At 32.8% G+C, this 17,943-nt stretch overlaps 3 protein-coding genes across 5 annotated transcripts; 2 read left to right on the top strand and 1 right to left on the bottom strand.

The window, feature by feature from the left end:
* Positions 1-1,682: 1,682 nt before the first annotated feature.
* LOC107020699 lies at positions 1,683-5,186 on the top strand. Of its 3 annotated transcripts, none has more exons than XM_015221157.2 (6): positions 1,683-1,819; positions 2,488-2,799; positions 3,213-3,576; positions 3,911-3,981; positions 4,338-4,436; positions 4,564-5,186. In XM_015221157.2, the coding sequence occupies exons 2-6, from the start codon at positions 2,551-2,553 to the stop codon at positions 4,654-4,656; spliced, it is 876 nt and encodes a 291-aa protein (XP_015076643.1). In that variant the 5' UTR covers positions 1,683-1,819; positions 2,488-2,550; the 3' UTR covers positions 4,657-5,186. The 3 variants fall into 3 exon arrangements, with proteins under 3 accessions (XP_015076643.1, XP_015076644.1, XP_027773042.1); XM_015221158.2 differs by having other exon boundaries at positions 1,740-1,881; XM_027917241.1 differs by having other exon boundaries at positions 1,741-1,850.
* A 2,690-nt stretch (positions 5,187-7,876) lies between these two features.
* Positions 7,877-14,331, top strand: LOC107018693. The gene is made up of 7 exons (XM_015219238.2): positions 7,877-8,258; positions 9,838-9,949; positions 11,400-11,559; positions 12,068-12,216; positions 12,416-12,567; positions 13,335-13,449; positions 13,922-14,331. The coding sequence occupies exons 1-7, from the start codon at positions 7,963-7,965 to the stop codon at positions 14,060-14,062; spliced, it is 1,125 nt and encodes a 374-aa protein (XP_015074724.1). The 5' UTR covers positions 7,877-7,962; the 3' UTR covers positions 14,063-14,331.
* Positions 14,332-14,682: 351 nt separating this feature from the next.
* On the bottom strand, positions 14,683-17,166 carry LOC107018998 (uncharacterized protein At5g01610). Its single transcript, XM_015219586.2, has 3 exons — positions 16,975-17,166; positions 15,517-15,571; positions 14,683-15,377 (listed from the first exon to the last, which is right to left on the bottom strand). Exons 1-3 carry the CDS (start codon positions 17,074-17,076, stop codon positions 14,998-15,000), a joined length of 537 nt encoding a protein of 178 aa, XP_015075072.1. The 5' UTR covers positions 17,077-17,166; the 3' UTR covers positions 14,683-14,997.
* Between the last annotated feature and the right edge of the window lie 777 nt (positions 17,167-17,943).

Below are 17,943 nucleotides of genomic sequence, written 5' to 3'. Positions count from 1 at the left end.
AATTGTTATGCAACTTTTGGAGGAGGATTATCGCGAATCTTTCGATAGTGGTTGGGCTTCATGCTTATCGTATCTAGGTATAGTCCGATGTCAAATCTCGACGCTCTAGAGCTAGGCGGGCTTGTGGATGTATAAGTGTAGTGAATTTGGAATGTCTTGGAACAAGGTTACCTTCTTTCATCACCGTTGAGAATATATTCAGTGTCACGTCCTGATTAAGTCAAACCTGACTTGCCACTTCCTCCACGTGTCTTTTCTCGATCAGCCACGTGCCTGGCCTAACTTTTTTTTACGAACATAGTGTTTGATTGAATGCATTGAAAAGAATCGGCTTAGAATTATAAAATAGTGATTTTACGATTTTCTTAAATAATATTTATATAAATTATGTAGAAATAAATACATTATTCTACACAGAATAAAATATAAAATATATATTAGCAAAGCGTGATGAAATATCTAAAGATGAAAACTACTCTTTTAAAGTATGTAATTATGTATAACAATAATCTCTTTAGTATTATATTAATACTCGCAAAACAATCTTCATTACTAATAATCGCATAAACAACCAAGTATTCACCTTATTGATGGTTTCAATAGTAAAGGGGGCGAAATTAGAGAGGCAAGATAATACCAAACAAGATATTATAATTACTATTATTATTAATACAAGAATAAAAAACTCAAATATGCCATCGAACTTTCAGAAAAAAGCTTATTTATGTCATCCGTTAAAAGTTTGGCTCATCTATGTCATTACCGTTCAAGAAAAGGCCCATTCATGCAATTATTTTTTAACAGTGATTTTGCAAAATCATTTTGACACGTGGCCAATTGTAATTCGGTCACGTCGTCAATTTTTTAAATTAAAAAAATCATAATTCTAAAAAAAAATTGAACTAGATTTTTTTTTGTTTAAAAAATTGATGACGTGGACGAATTATAATTGGTCACGTCATAATTTTTTTAAAATAAACAAATCAAAATTCTGAATAAAAATTGAATTAATTTTTTTAAAATTTTATTTATTAAAAAATTTATGACGTGGCCCAATTATAATTGACCACGTGAATGATTTTGCAAAATCATTATTAAAAAATAATGGCATGAATGAGCTTTTTTTAACATTAATGACATAAATGAGCCAAACTTTTAACTGATGGCATAAATGAGTCTTTTCTGAAAGTTCGATGACATATTTGAGTCTTTCCCCTTAATACAAAGTATTGATTTTTTAAAAGGGAACTTTGACGTATAGTCACTAAAATAGCGAGATTGGGAGAGGCAGGAGAGAGGCGAGCGAGATTGAGAGAGACGAGCGAGAGAGGACAGAATGGAAGAGAGGTGAATTATATATGTATATTGGTTAGATAATAGTATATATTATACATATGAATTTGTATATATGACAAGTGAGAGAGAGAAGAGAGGCGAGCGATAATGGGAGAGGGACAAGAGAGGGGAGCGAGAGAGGAAAAAGAGTGAGAGAGATGTGAATTGTATATAATGGTTGGATAATTGTATATTATACATATGTATCTGTATATTTTGGCAAATTATACATACACAAACGTGACTAATTATACAAACTCAAAATTAACTCATGTAACTAATGTATAATGTTAGTTGTGAGTAATAATTATAGTAAACTATAACTACGATGATAAAAGTAATTAGATAATATAAATTTGCTTAACCCTTATGGAATATCATCAACAAAAACCTTGTTGGATCAGTTCCACGTGTATCCACCACTACCAGCCTTTGCATTCTTGTTCATCGACCAAATTGTCCAATTTTAGCCATGATTTTTCCGGTGAGTCATTTTCTATTTGCTAACTTTTCCGGTGAGTCCTTTTCTATTAGCTAATTTTTCCGGTGAGTTCTCTTCTATTAGCTAAGAATTGGATATTGTTGACTCTTATGATTAAACTATTTGTATCCTATGTGTTTGATAAATTTCCTGAATGAAATCAGTTTTTTTTAAGTAAATTTTTAGATTATGCGTTGTTCAAAACTTGAGCTGAAAGAATCTGTGTATAACAAGGATTAAGCTACAATAATGGTCAAGGTGTTTAATTTTTTGTATTTTTTAGGCATAAAAGGAGGAGGAAATACAAAGGTATAGTCCTCATTTAATGACATGAAATTTCTTCACTTCTGTTTTTCTTCTTTCAGAACTGTTTTGTGTTGTTTTTAGTAATATAACTAAGTTTCATTTTCAAAATAGCCTCTCGTGTAAGGTCTGCGTACACAGTATAATCTCCAGACTCCACTTGTGGGATTATACGGAGTAAGTTGTTGTTGTGTTTTCCTTTGCTATCACTTTTTGATTTATTGGATTGAGGAATGGGTAGTCATTCCTGATGCTAAGTATGGCTGTAAGATTTTGTTCTTGTGGATATATTTTTGTAAATGTAGAATTCGTTTTTCTTATGCATAACATTTACACATTCTCATTTAGTTGACTTGTGGGTTTAACAGGAGTAGATGAACAAGGGGAAACACTTTTTGAGTTCATTGATCGACAACAGCTAGCCAGGGAGCATGAATTCAGTAACAGCATCGGCATCAGCATACATTTCACTGTCACTTAGCATCTCGCCTCCTACTAGAAAAGCGCGGTCTAAATTTCAGCTAGGCAAATGCAAACCCCTAATATCGTCCAATTTTGACTGCAAGTGCAGGGCGCTGGGAGAAGGCTCTCAGCCCGAGACACAGTCCCAGACGATCCAACCTACAATTTATCAAGGCGTTTATGGCCCTTGGACAATCGAAGACTCTGATATTCGAGAGGTAAAATTAGCTCCACCCTACTGTTCCGCGCACTTTATATATTAGTTTAACCTGGAGTTGTTGCATTTGAATTCGTTGCATAACACTGTTAAAGAGAAATGTATGCAGCATAGCTTAAATTTATTGAAGGTTTCTGGCACTTTTTGCTCCTAATATATTTATGCTTACCATTTTTCCAAAGGGAGGATGCTAATATTAGCAATCTAACACACTGAAATCGGTTTGCATTCGTTTTGACAATGTTAATGAATAACAGATTCTCCCTTCATGTTCATTAATTCTTTTCAGTTTTGTCTTTGTTACTATGTTCCCTGCCTGAATGAATTTTGCTAGATAAAACAAAAAATTTCTTCTAGCAACAATCAAGATGGCTAACTCTCGATGATGCAAAGTTAATGTTATGAACTTTGCAGGTAATTTTGTATAGATCAGGATTATTAACTGCGGCTGCATCATTCGTTCTTGCGTCTTCCGCGGCTTTGCTTCCCAATGATTCAGTTATGAGTAACTTGATTGAGAAAAACCTTGATTTGTTTTATGCAATTGGATCGTGTGGACTTGGCCTGTCATTATTTCTTATTCACATTTATGTGACTGAAATTAAACGCTCTCTTCAAGCTTTATGGTTCCTGGGTGCTATCGGATCATTGGCAACATATTCTACCCTTGCTCACCCAGCTGGCATGAATCTAGTTCAATATGTTATCGAGAATCCAATAGCTGTTTGGTTTGTTGGACCACTATTTGCATCATTGACAGGACTTGTGTTCAAGGAAGGTTAGGTTCCAGTTACATATTTATAAAACATGCAGTTACAATTTCACCTACCACATGACAGTATTATCAAATGGTTTAACTCATTTTAGAGACAGCATTTGCTAATAGAAATAGTAATTTTTGTTCGCAAGTTGAAATTTTGGAGATGTAACAAAATGTATACTGATTTTCAGAATAAAGGAACTTGCAGATTGTCCCTTAGCTGTAGTTTTCATGTGCAGTTATAATAAATAATTCATATCTAACAAATAATACTTCTCTTAACTTCCAGTGAGAAACTCCGGTCTCCGTTCATTTAAGGATCTCTGAGTTTATTTTTGTCATCTTGGAACAGGACTTTGCTATGGAAAGTTGGAAGCTGGTCTTCTGACATTTGTCATCCCTTCTCTCCTACTGGGACACCTGGTAACATTTGCAGCTATGCTGCTAGTCCTAAAATTTCATTCTATACAGAGTTATTCAGTTATAAACTTGAAATATACTTCTCCAACCTTAGCAATTGAAACATCAATCCTTCATCGTCTGAAAATGACAACCTGAAGATCTAGAGATGCTCCAATCAGAACTTCTTTTTCCACAGCACTCAGATTGTTTGACTAGGCTTTCAAAAGTTAACATAACTATTGAAATTTGGAACTGTTAGAATTTCACTTCATAGTTCTATTTGTCCACCCAAGAAATTGACATTATATTTTCCTGTTGAAGTTTTTTCGTTTCATGTATATTATAATTATCCAACTAGACTATCTTCTGGATTGCAGACTGGTATTATGGATGACGGAGTAAAGATTACCCTATTGAGCACATGGTTGGCACTGTTTGTGGTCTTTGCTGGGAGGAAGTTCACTCAGCCTATAAAGGTAAGACCTCATCCATTTGCTTTGTTATTGTGCTCTATATCTGTATTTTTTCAAATTTAACAAAAGTAGCATATTTCAGGATCCTCAGTGACAAAATCTAATCCACTTCCGCGGTTTTATATTTCAGGATGATATAGGAGACAAATCAGTATTCATATTCAACGATTTGCCAGAGGAAGAAAAAGCTGATTTGATCAAGAGACTTGAGCAGCAACAATAAACTAAACAAGAGCCTTGATTAGGATGTTACACTTCTGTTATCCCTCACCCGCAATATCCTTAGTCCAGTCATCTTCGCTTTCGGTAATCCAGCAGTAATCAACTCAAAGGAAGGGAAATGAAGTGTATCCACTATGTATCAAGAGTGATGAACATAAATCCATCAGCCCTCGCCTTACAGTCAAGTGACTTTCAGCTCCTTTCTTTCGCTACCAGGAACGTAAGCAACTTCTATTAGCGCCAGAGCTTGAGTCGAGTTGATCGTGTCGTAAGAGGCCCCTTTCACAGCTATTCAGGAGGTTCAAAGCCAAACATCATGACAGTAGGAGTGTTAATGTCAGAAGCCAGTTGCATTAGTAGCTCTATAGATTGAGGTCAAAATAGCTGCTATTGTTAAGTTTTGGGCTATTGTGAAGGAAAAAGTAGTGTACTTGTATTTAAATACAATTCATCCTACCTTCTGTATGTATGTTATTTTATTGTATAAAGATTTATTATCTTTAATCTGGCGAATAAAATTACTAAGAAATACAACTTCTTTAGTCAAATCACTAGTCATATTTTTGAATAAATGAGTTTGAATTCATACCTTTATTTTTTCTTAAAAACTTAAGGTGTAAAATGCATAAAGCTAATCATATTTTATTATAAGTGCGAAGCTCCAAAGTAGAAAAGTTGAATTACAATTTTACCCTTATGCTAAATTCAAATGTTATTAAATAAATAATTAATTAAATAGTAAATAGTAGAATTTCTATAATATTTTCATTTAATTGGTATACACATGTGAGTAAATTAAATAGAACAAAAATTAAAAATAAGAGTTATCCCTTTGAATAGATACATGTATGTGTTTCATCTTCCAAATTAATTTATATTTTTAATTAATATTTGTTTTTAATTTGTAATAATACTTGACCTTTCAACTTTGTAAGTGAATCTTCATATTCCAAAACTATATTTTTTCCCTTAAATACAAATCTTTCTATGAAAATTTTCTAATAGTATTTTCATAGAAAGATTTATACGTGATACAATTTTTGTGTGTGGAAGACTAGAGAAGCTTTAATCAAGTGAAGAAAATTTCAAGGCAAAGAGGATTTCTGTCAAGATTACAAGGCGAATGTGATTATAGGGATGAATAACACTTCAATTACTAGAATATCTGAGTTTGATGTATTTGTTTTTGTAATTTACCGAGATTAGAACTGTGATAAGACCCCTCCATTTATGTAGTTGAATGTCGCTTTCGTTAACTTCTCTTCCAAAACTTTTAACTTTTTTTTATGGTCAAAGGTTGAATGTTTATTACTATAGCTTTTTTTCAATTTGCATTATCAATAAAAAACAGGGAAAGGAATGTCTTAAAAATAGGGAAAGGAATGTCTTCAATTTACATTATCAATTTGCATTTTTGTTGGTAGCCTTATGCTAAACTTGCTCCAATATTTGATTTTTTTTTTTATTATTTGTAGTTTTATTTTAAGAATGTATTTGATTGAATGGTGTATTTTCGTATAAATTTCTTAATACTTAGTCATAATGATTTTCCATTACAGATTTAGTATATTTAAATTCTTTTATATATTTTATTCTTAGATTACAGTTTTGTTTACACAGTACACTTAAATTTTATAAATTGTTTAATAAATTAAATATTAATAGTAAATAGTAAATCATCATATTAGTATACATAACTTACCATCAACTTGTAAATGTATGTGACTCTCACTAATTATATTCATTATGTTCATTACTCTCATTTCTCATCGATAATCTCAAATGGATTAATATTTATTTATGACAACTCTTTGTATTTCTCAATGTTATCCAATAATAAATAGTGACATTTCACACAATAATATATAAACTTAAACCAATTGAAAAAAAATGAGAAAATCTCTATGCTCTCTTTTCTCGTCTCTTTTTATTTATTTAGTTTAACATTCATGTTTCTTGCTTGTTGTTATTGTACAACGTACTTTCTATTGTTGTGTTATTATTATTGATAATTTACTATGGCCTGTTGCTTTGTATACATTAACCTATCATGTTGTATTTTAATATCTTCGTTGGAATATTGAATTTGTGTGATAGTTATTTTTACTTTATGCACTTTTAGTCAATTTTATAATTAAAGATGTAATATTTTTACTAGGAAGATTTATGTAGTTTCTACCGAAACAATGATAAATTTTACGATACAAAATTTATATGAAGTATCTTGGGATAAACGTGCAACGCACGTTCCTAAATCTAGTTAGAAATAAATAAGAAGGGTATATGGACATAACTTTTTAAGATGAATTTTGAGTGAATAAAAGTCAAAAATTTAACCCACTAGATTAATTCATATTTTATTCATAGTTTATTTATATTAACAAATTATTAATTTAAATTAAATGCTATAAATATATTGTTGCTATTTCGCCTCTATCCCGTTGAATTTCGCTCGCCACTCTCATTCTCTCCTTCGCCTCTTTCGCTTATATGCAAACGCAAATGTATAAAATGCGTTTTTGTTTGTATAAAGCGAGATAAAATTGTATATATATATACATATATTTTCGTTCAACTCATTCAGATCTCGTTCGCCATTTTCCTAGATCTCGCTCGCCAGTCTTTCCTCGCTTATACAAACAGAAATGTATAATTTGTGTTTCTGTTTGTATAAAGCGAGAGAAAATTGTATATACACATACAAATAAATATATCTTCGTCTACGCTTATAATTATACAATACAAATATTTTCATGTCCAATCCCTCTTTTGTCTTTCTATCTTTCTCGCTTTATATAAACACAAATTACATAATTGATCTTTGTTTATGTATACCGAAACAGAAACAGATTATACAACTATTTTCTTTGATATATGTATAGCGAAATATACATATTTATATTTGCTATGAAGCACAATTATACAAACTATAGCTATAACATAGAAATATAATTTTTGTATTTGCTATATGTGAAATTTATTCTAACATATGAATTGAATATGAGTATCAACCATATTTTACTTACGTAAAAGGTCATTCACCTAACTCATAAAAAATATGAACTGATGGACGAATTACCAAAATATAAATTTATTTTACCACACTACATATAATCAAACAAATATTTGAAGATAAATTTTCAAAATTCAATTTGAAATATTTGGAAGATAATTTATTTGAGTGACCCCTAAGAAATAAACTCTTTAAAGTATTTATTCTTTTTTTCACCACTCTCATTGATACAAACAGAAACACATCGTGCCGAAGAAGAAGAAGAAGAAGCTAGAGAGAGGCTATACCCAGTTCATGGGGAGATGGAGAGCTGCTAACTTTGTAGCTCGTATTGTTGCTAAATCTAGATCAATTCAAGACACCCCTCAAAACCCATTTCTAAAAATCCGCAATTTTTCATCTGTTTCAGTACCCAAACCGATTCAATTCTTGAATTTCAGGTCTTTTTCTGCTTCCCCAGCTACATATCCACAATATGTGGATGATTTTGAGTATAAACCTTATAAGATTGATAATACACAATCTTTGGAGTCCGAAGATGATGATGGAATCGGAAAAATTCCTGTCAAAGCGTACTTCCTTTGCACGAGGTATTGATTTGTGAATTTTTATTTGTTATATAGTTGTGTCAAATGATTAAAAAGAGGGGTTTTTGAGAGGAGGGTGTTTGTTGTTTAGGTGTTTGTTATTGGCGAATGAATAAAGAAACGATATATCTTGTTTGTTTTAACACCTCTTGATGATTTGCTGTTTTAATTAGTTTAGATTTCAGGTAGTGGTCGAGTAAATTGTGTGTTTGGAGGTCTAGAGTTATGATATTGGAACATTAGGTGGTTTCTTCCCATATGTCCTCGCCTTAATGAACAGAGTTTACCTTTGCTGGCTGGAGGTAGTCGAGGTGTGTGCAAGCTGATATAGACACCACAATTACCAAAAGAAAGTTATGAGGGTGGATTTATTATATAATTTACGGGTGCATACAATAACTTCGGTTTAGACTATGTATATGTGTAATGATGGAATAAGTACAAATAATAGATTTGTGATTTAGTTATTTGTTTTGTTTTGTGGCAATTTCATGCATAAAAATAGGAATTTTCGAGAGGAGGGTGTTTGTCGTTCAGGTGTTTGTTATTGGAATGAACCAAGAAATGATTTTTTTTTTAGCACCCTGGATGATTTGTTGTTTTGGTATACTTGGTAAAGATTTCAGGTAGTGGATAGAGTAAATTGTGTGATTGGAGTCTAGAATTATGGCATTGGAATACTAGGTAGTAGTTTCTTCCCATATGTCCTAGCTTTGGTGGACAGAGTTACCTTTGCTAACTGGTGGTAGCCGAGGTGAGTGCAATTGGCACATACACCACGGTTATCAAAAAAAAGTTATGGCCTTGGAATCATGGGAGGATCTATTTTATAAGCTATGGGTGCATACAATAGATTTGGTTTAGACTATTTATATGTGTAACAATGGAATAAGTACAAATAATATGTTTTTCATTTATTTGTTTGTTTTGTTTTGTAGTTATATCATGCTTAAGAGGAGGGGTTTTCGAGAGGAGGGTGTTTGTTATTGGTGAATGAATCAAGAAACCCTTTTTTGTTGAACACCCCTGCATGATTTACTGTTTTAGTATAATTAGTAAAGATTTCAGGTAGTAGTAGAGTAAATTGTGTGATTTGAGGTCTAGAATTATGGCCTTGGAATCATAGGCGGGTCTAGTGAATAAGCTATGGTTGTGTATACAATAGCTTTGGTTTAGACGTATATGTGTAAGAACGGAATAAGTATAAATTATAGATTTTGAATATTGTAATTAGATGGGTTGTGGTATAGTTATGAATTCGAACCTATAAAGTTTAAATTTTGGATCCCCTTTGCTTGTAATGGTGTGTTCAAGCTTAAGGCTTGCTGGCCTAATTGCATTGATATTCCTACTTTACAAATGACTGCAAAAGGCCACTTAATCATAGGCGTTATTAATGCTACAATTCATTTATAGTAACCTACTGACAATTTTCTGTGGTGCTATTTCATTGTCACAAAAAGATGACCTTGTCACTCGTCCTGTATATTAATTGTTTTGGGATTCACTACCTCTTTCACTATTTACTATCAATGCATTTTCTTCTTTATTTTATGCTTTCTCAGATTCATCATTTTGGCAGTATTGATTTGAAGCGCATGCAAGCTGAAATTCCAAGAGACGTTCTTCCGTCATCCTCCCGTTCACCCAATCATATTGCCCTCAGATTTTTCAATCTTCTACCAACAAATACTGTAAGAAGAAATTCTAGACACCAAGCTATTTTGTTGTTATGTCCTGATGAAGTAATGAACTTATGTCTCTATCATTCTATGATTAGAAGTACATCTTTCAAGATTATTTCAAGCTCATATATATTATGCATGCACATGTATAGTGTCAAGAAACAATCATGTTATTATCGTCAGGTATTTTGGTAGGCTTCTATTGCTTTTGTGGATAGTAAAGAGCCTTATCAGTCTGACTAACATGATAGTATAGTATATTACTCATATTCATGAATCTCTCATTATCTTTTCAACTTGTATTAGAGAATACCGCTGTTTAGTCTTGAATTTGAGAAGCAAATTCCATAAGTCAATCATGATAGAAAGTAGTCAATAGATGATTCTTAAGAGGAGAGTCATTCAGTCCAAGTACATACCAAGAAACAGTTAGAATTCTTCAAACTTCTAATACAACCAAGGAATACATTCTTATTTTTAAGTTTTTTCTTTTCAGCTAATTTATACTTTCTGTAAATGTTTCCTCGGTAATAAACATGGGTTTATGCTTTCACACAATAACAAACAAATAACAACTATTCACTACCCTTAAATTGCTCAAGATTTCAAAGTCTACGTTCATATCAATTCTTCTTCTTTCTGCTGCTCATTTGAAGCAACACTAAGAGTAGAAAGCCATAAAGCTTGTAGAGGTGTTCTCCAACATAAAACAAATGTTCCTTATGTAGGGGCGATGTCTTTATATAGTAGGGTTGTGTCAACTGCTGCCTGCCGTTGAATCATAGGTACCCCACTCTCCGCACCCCAAGTTGAGTTAGTTAGCCTGTTTTAGTTGACCAATCAGTTCATGGGGCACTTCAGCCAGCTGGCCTGACTTATTAAGATCATTAGGTGAGTTTGAAATATTGTGTGTGTTTAGTTGCAACTCAACCTTCAATGTTGTATAATAATGGCTACTACAACACATAAAAAGTAGAAGGTGTCCGTCTTGCTCATATGTTGTTGTTGATCTTTTGCTCAGTTATTTGAATTGAAAAAAAAATGAAGACTTGATGATTTGCCTATTTAGTCTATGTTAACCCGTCTTATGCTTTTGGTTGGCCAGTTGAGCTTTACATTTTTTAACCTCTTCATGAACAGTTTGCAGTCTTTATTTTTTCTTTTTTTAAGAAAAAGTGTAACAGCTTGATATCTTTGTTATTTTTGAACTCTAAGTTCTCTTCGCAACGATACTTGTTTAATTTTCTCTCTTGTAGCCTTTCCTATGCACCTAATTAACAGCAGAGAGAGAATTATATTTTTCCTGGCTTTTGTTCTGTTCTTTGGAGGTGAATTTAATTATGCATTGCCATGATGGCACCATTTATTCAGATTATGCAGTATCATATATGAAATTCTTGTGCCTGAATGGACTGTCAATGCACTGGGTCTTTTCTCATAGTTTAACCTTTGTTTTCAGCTCCTTAGATTTGGAGGAAACACAAATGGTTGCAGTTATATGGTTGTATTCCAGTATGGTTCAGTTGTCCTGTTCAATGTGGAGGATCATGAAGCTGAGTACTACTTGCAAATTGTGAGAAGATTTGCATCTGGGCTGCTACGTGAAATGAAAAAAGATGGTATGTTTTTTATGTTCTTCTGCAATTGTTTATCTGAGAGAATTAGATATATGGGAAACCAAACAAAATTCCTATAGATATATAAGGGGTGCTCCCTTCCTATATACTTATACATATATAGGACAAAGTGGGGGGAAATGGAAAGTAAGTTTGAGTTGACTAATTGAGCATATGAAGATCTTAATTCGTTCTATGTGTGTTAGACTAAGATAATATGGTTGGTTTAGCAACTTACAATTTCGGCCAGCTAATTAAGGTCAATTATGTGATACTGGGAGCTTGCTTGGACTGAAGAGAATGAAAACCGTATGATTCTTTGTGGCATTTGAAGCAGTGCCTAAAACAAGATGTTCTCTAAATATCTTCTGGTCATTTTCTCCACTTAATACAGATAAACATTCCAAATGCTGCATCTTTACACTGCTTACTTGTAATCTTCTCTTTTGAACATTCTTTCTACCGTCCACAATATTTCTCTTATTATGAAGGCCTCTTCACTTTCTATCAGACTATGCTGTAAAAGAGAAGCCATTGCTAGTTGAGGATATGCAGGGAGGCGCAGATCACATAGTTCTGAAAAATTTGGACACAGATAGTATTCGTATAATAAGCAGTGTGCTTGGCCAAAGTATTGCCCTTGATTACTTTGTCTCACAGGTAGATATTCCAGAACTTTTTTATGGTTGAACCAACTAATGGTAACTGTTTGAGAATCATACAACTCTTACTGCCACTGTCTGGAAAAGCTGAGAAGCATGTTTCAATAAAACAGACAGCACAAAATTGTAATGATAAGTAGAAAGAGATTGGCTAGTAGTTCTAACTTCAATGAAACTGGATGCTATCCTGCTTGTAGGTTGATGGTATGGTTGAAGAGTTTGCTGGGATAAATCGTGAAATGGAGAAAACAGGGACTTTCACAATGACAAGGAAGAAATTGTTCCAACTTGTGGGCAAGGCTAACTCAAATATAGCTGATGTAATTTTGAAAGTAGGTATCTTTGAAAGGTAATGTTTTAAAAGTGGCTTTGTGTGCTTTCTCTATCCCTGAAAGTGGTCAAGTACTGCTCGACATTCTTCATTCTTGCTGTTGGTCAATATGTTGTACTTTTTTCTTTCAGAAAGGATAAGTTCCTCTTTTGTCAGATTTTTGTTGGAGATAGAAGGATAAGAAATAGACCATCATGTCTCCATTAGTCTAAACAAGAGACTTGTCATCGTTTACACAAAATCTGCCTTCAAACCTGTATTTGTGGCAGTGAACTATCTGAACAGAGTCCTGATTCTTACATGTGCTGAACAGATTCTCTTGAAGATTATTTCTTGTTACAATTCCTAACTTTCATTTGCATTGGGATTCTGTGTGGGGTAATCCATGTATACAGAAGCTTGTAGTGACTCGACATCTCAACCTTTAGGAAAATTCATGTTTAGACATTATTTGCAATCTCAGATATGTTTTGGGGGCTCTCAAAGACTTCTGGAAGAAGAAGACAAACTTGCCTTTAGGGGATTCTGGATTACTTGCAATCTCACAATTGCTATGAGGTTTCCCACCCAGCAAGCTTCCTAGTTTTTCAGGGGTTCTTTCTTCTGGTTTGATGTGCTTGTTTAAAAGACAAAATGTTTACTTGTAGAGTAACCAAATGTTCACAGTTTCAGAAATGTGTGTATAGTAGGATGGTAGAGCTTCTAAGTTTTGAGTTGATGTAGAGTGGTTGTTGTCATTGATGATCTTTCTAAATTATTACCTTGTTTTGCAACTCATTGTTAAGATCTGAAATTGCTTGGAGAGATGCAAAGTATGCTCAGATACTTGAGTACCTTCGGGAGGAATACGAGGTTTCACAACGTTTTGGGAACCTCAACTTCAAACTAAAGTTTGTCGAGGTATTGATCTCCTTTGTTTGGCCTATTTTTCTTTATTAGATCCATGTTATTTGTAGATTATCTTAAATTTTTGTTGCTTCCGAGACCAAATTTGTGTTAGCATGACTTGTCTATAAATGTGACTGCCCAACCGAAGAACAAGTAATGATAAAGGGAAGGAAGTAGCTGACTTTAGTTGATATTTATGTTGATACATCAGATAGGTCTCAGTCAGTTCCTTCAAAAAGGAAAAACAATATATCAAAAGCCACTTTGGGCACCGTTCATGACTATGTTTGTAGATGATCTTTCCTCTTAACTCATTACTATTTCGTTCAGGATATTCGTTTCAACTCTCATTCACCGACTTCTGTTGTGAATTTAATTATAAGCAAGCTCTATGTACTTCATAACATTATGTGCAATTGCACTTATACAATCTCGTTAAGTACACTTTGATACTTTTTTTGAACAAAATTTTCCTTTGTTGCAGCATAACATTCACTTTCTTCAGGAAGTTCTTCAAAACAGAAAATCGGATCTACTAGAATGGTGCATCATCGTTTTGTTGGTTGTTGAGAACGCGGTATGTATATATGAGATTATCCGGGAGTCAAGTGTTATCCCTGTGTAAACAAGAACAGGACAGGGAAATAAAAGAGTGGCAATGATACATGATAGGATCAACATAGCAGATGCCAAAAGAAAGAAAACCACATTTCTGGGCATTCATATTGCAGTTTTGTTATTTATACATCCATAGAACCATTGTGAATTAGTGATCTACTCTTTTTTGTTGCAAAATTATATTTAGCCTCATTAGACAAGTTTTCTTTTTCTTTGATAACTGAGAATGCTCTTGAATATCAATTCAATTGATAAAGCTGCCCCTTTATCTCAACACTTGATTATCATTATATTTTTTTGAGAATTTTGGTTAAGCTTTGGCCTTTAATTTCCTGTTTGGTTAAGTAGAATAAAATGTGTTGAAAAAGAATAAGGAGTCGTTTGGTACATGGGTTAAGGATAGTAATCCTAGTATAGAATTAAAGATTAACTTTATCCCATGTTTGGCTATGTCTATTAATAAGTCCTGAGATTATTTTTATCCCATCATTTATACTAAAATGGTAGGATTATTGTTCCATACAGAAGGTGGGATTTTCTTGCTTGCCAAACGACCCTTTAAAGTGCAAACTGTTGATAAAACAAACACAATTTGTTAGAAAATGGAGAATATCTCAAGATTGATTTACTCAACAACTCAATTAGACTCACATAATATGAGATAGCTGAATAATTTTCTTCAAATAGAAACCATAATAAATAGCATCTCGAAAAATTCCAGAAAAAAAAAAAGTTAGATGTATAACCATCCAATACTGTTACAATCTAGCTGAGTATGCTAAATTGCCAAACACCATTTTGTAACATGTTTCCATATAATTCATTCCTGAAGTGTTCATTGGAACGATGAGAAGTGAGTGACCAAGAAAACCATGAAAACATAGCCTACTCGATGATCTTTTTGATCGTTGAGGATTTGTACTTGTATGAATAAACGGACTCTCAAAACTCTTTTACTGTAACTGCATCGCGAGGAATGTCATAAGCTTCTCTTGGCCTTGATTTCTTTACTCCAGCAGTAAACGAAACCTTCTCTGACCTGTTGCCTTCAACAGACACATTTGTGATTTTCACCCATACTAAGACTTTAGTCTTCATTCCTTCTATTCCAATAAGCTTGTCTCTTAGCAAAATGCATTTTACCCTCGTAGCATACCTAATCACAGAGCCATCCTTGAAGGTTATCTCACATGGGGAGGGAAGGTGAACGGTTAGCTTTGATTTGGACTCGTCTAATTCATAACTTGTTATGTTCTGGGGGAAAAGGCCTAGTGGGAGATTGCGTTCTCTAAGAAGATCTGTCAAACTCTTCATAGGCGTTCCTGATCAGGGAAAAAGATTTGGTTTCTCAGAATCCATTGTGCGGTTAACATGTGTTAAATGAGATCTACAATGTACTATCATCAAACAAATAAATAATAATCGGAGAAGTAACTACAAGACTGTAAAATGAATATGCACCTTTTAGCTTGTTAAAGATCCATTTCGCCTTCTCTTCAACAGTATTTGAGATGCTCTGTGACAATAAATAATCATTTAGTTAAGTGCAAGTTGTTGGTGTTAAGACAGATTAAAGTTTTGTATTCGGCGTTTGGAATGTCAGATGATAGTACAATCTGCTTCGATGATATAAACAGGACAGCTAAATTGATGGCCGATAAACAAGCGTGAAATCAAGCAAACAACCAAGAATAGTTGATTCGGGTTTTAGCATGTAAAACACACAGATTTTTTCTTTCAATTTCAACGTGTAAATCTACTGTTAGCTAAGATGCCATATACGGAAGGACAAAGATCACCAACAAAGGAAGTCTCGTCACATTTCGTTTAAGCTGGTAGCCTAATGCAACAACAATAACACAGCAAATGTAATCCCATAAGTGAGGTCTATGGAGATAGGATGTACGGAGACATTATCCCTACGGCTATTTAGTCTAATGCTCGGCACATATATTTGAGACCTTAAAAAAATTGTTGGTCTTTCTTATTTCCTATTTAAGAATTTCCTCAGTAGCCTAATAATGATAGTTAGAAAGAAGACAACTCTTTAAAAGTTCCTAATTATAGATTAGAATCTCACAATTTAACAAGTAGACAACCAAAACTCAATAATCAAAAATATGCTACAACCAATGCCTAACATAGATAATCCTATATATTCAAATTCAAATAACTTGTTATTTACATGGCATCAGATTCATATCCATTAGTGTTTGTGCTCTCAATTGAGCCTTTAACCGAAATCTAACTCATGAGACGAGGATTAACCAATGCCTAACATAGAGAATCCTATATATTCAAATTTCAAATAACTTGTGATATACATGGCATCAGAGTCAAGTCCATTCGTGTTTGTGCTCTCAATTGAGCCTTTAACGAAAAGCTTACTCATGAGACGAGGATTAACCAATGCCTAACATAGAGAAGTCTATATAGTCAAATTTCAAATAACTTGCGATTTACATGGTATCATAGTCAAGTTCATTCCTATTTGTGCTCCCAATTGAGCCTTCAACCAAAAGCTTACTCATGAGATGAGGATTAACCAATGCCTAACACAGAGAATTCTATATATTCAAATTTCAAATAACTTGTGATTTACGTGGTATCAGAGTCGAGTCTATTTGTGTTTGTGCTCTCAATTGAGCCTTCAACCAAAAGCTAACTCATGAGACGAGGATCAACCAAATTCAAATAAGCACATTACCAGTTCATTCCTCAACCAATATAAGACTCTATTCTCTAACCTACCCTCTATGCATCTTTGAACAAGAATTAAACATCCAATTTGAAAAATGAACATATGGGGCTTATTTTTATACAATTAAAAGATCCAAAAACTAAATTAACAAAACCCCAAATGAAGAAACAACAAGAAAAATGAAATCTTGATGAGAAAAAAAAGAGAAAGAAACATACATTGATGTCTTGAGATATGTTGTTGAATTCTGCCTTAGCTTTCTTGGTTAGCCAAAAGCTTCCAACTTTAATACTCCCAACTTTAGTTAAAGCTTTCTCCATTCTTCTTTCTTCTTCACACCCACAAAAAAAAAAAAAAAAAAAAAAAAACCTCTTCTTCCTCCTTCAACAAACAGAGGTGTTTAGTATACTAAAAAAAGAGTGTGAATAAGACAAACAAAATGTGGTGTGCAGCTCGCTGTATTTGAAATTCCCCTTTCACTTTACCCAATAAAGCACACAACTAGTAAAAAATGAAATTTTACTATATTAACCCCTTGAAGTTTTTGATTCAAACACTTTAACCCTCTTAGCTATTACTATCTCCGTTTCAAAATAAGTACACGCTCCTTAAGAAACTATTTATTATGTATCTAATTACTTGTTCACTTTATTTTTTTTAGTTGTTCCTAATTATTTGTCTATTTTAACAAATCAAGAAAGAAATATTTTTTAATTTATTATACTCTCGATTTGGAAAATGTAGAACTTTTTTGAAAATATTAAGTTTTTGATTCATCCAATTCATAATTAATAGGGTAAAAATGGTAAACACACTATATCAATAATTATTTTCCTAATAGGTGTGTCAATTCAAAAGTTGACAAGTAATTAGGGACTGAGGAGTACTTATTCTTAGAATGAAAAGAAATATTTTTACTAATTTACGTCTACTCAAATTTTATCTCTTTTCGAGTTGACGATAATTAATGATTTTTTAAAAAAATTAGAAAGTTTAAGTAGGAAAATTTCAGGATTTTAAGTTATTAATATTTTCGAATTGTATTTAACTAAGTATTTAGTATAATATTCTTTTTATAAGTAATTAATATTATACCATAATAGAAGTTATGAAAAAATAGACATACGAAATACTAGGATACTAAACAAAAGTATAGGAAATTTTAATTTTGAATTGGTTATTCAATA

The sequence above is a fragment of the Solanum pennellii genome, chromosome 5 (assembly GCF_001406875.1).
Source record: "Solanum pennellii chromosome 5, SPENNV200".
NCBI classification, from domain to species: domain Eukaryota; kingdom Viridiplantae; phylum Streptophyta; class Magnoliopsida; order Solanales; family Solanaceae; genus Solanum; species Solanum pennellii.
This window is presented reverse-complemented; position numbering and strand designations above follow the sequence as displayed.

Bases quoted from the DNA above. Each gene is read 5' to 3' on its own strand.
- LOC107020699 (XM_015221157.2), top strand. From the start codon at position 2,551: ATGAATTCAGTAACAGCATCGGCATCAGCATACATTTCACTGTCACTT. The intron at 2,800-3,212 runs GTAAAATTAGCT...TGAACTTTGCAG, and splicing joins AAGACTCTGATATTCGAGAG to GTAATTTTGTATAGATCAGG. The intron at 4,437-4,563 runs GTAAGACCTCAT...TTTATATTTCAG, and splicing joins AGTTCACTCAGCCTATAAAG to GATGATATAGGAGACAAATC.
- LOC107018998 (XM_015219586.2), bottom strand. From the start codon at position 17,076: ATGGAGAAAGCTTTAACTAAAGTTGGGAGTATTAAAGTTGGAAGCTTT. The intron at 15,572-16,974 runs GTATGTTTCTTT...TTATTGTCACAG, and splicing joins ACATATCTCAAGACATCAAT to AGCATCTCAAATACTGTTGA. The intron at 15,378-15,516 runs GTGCATATTCAT...TTCCCTGATCAG, and splicing joins GATCTTTAACAAGCTAAAAG to GAACGCCTATGAAGAGTTTG.
- LOC107018693 (XM_015219238.2), top strand. From the start codon at position 7,963: ATGGGGAGATGGAGAGCTGCTAACTTTGTAGCTCGTATTGTTGCTAAA. The intron at 8,259-9,837 runs GTATTGATTTGT...TCATTTTGGCAG, and splicing joins GCGTACTTCCTTTGCACGAG to TATTGATTTGAAGCGCATGC. The intron at 12,568-13,334 runs GTAATGTTTTAA...CTCATTGTTAAG, and splicing joins AAAGTAGGTATCTTTGAAAG to ATCTGAAATTGCTTGGAGAG.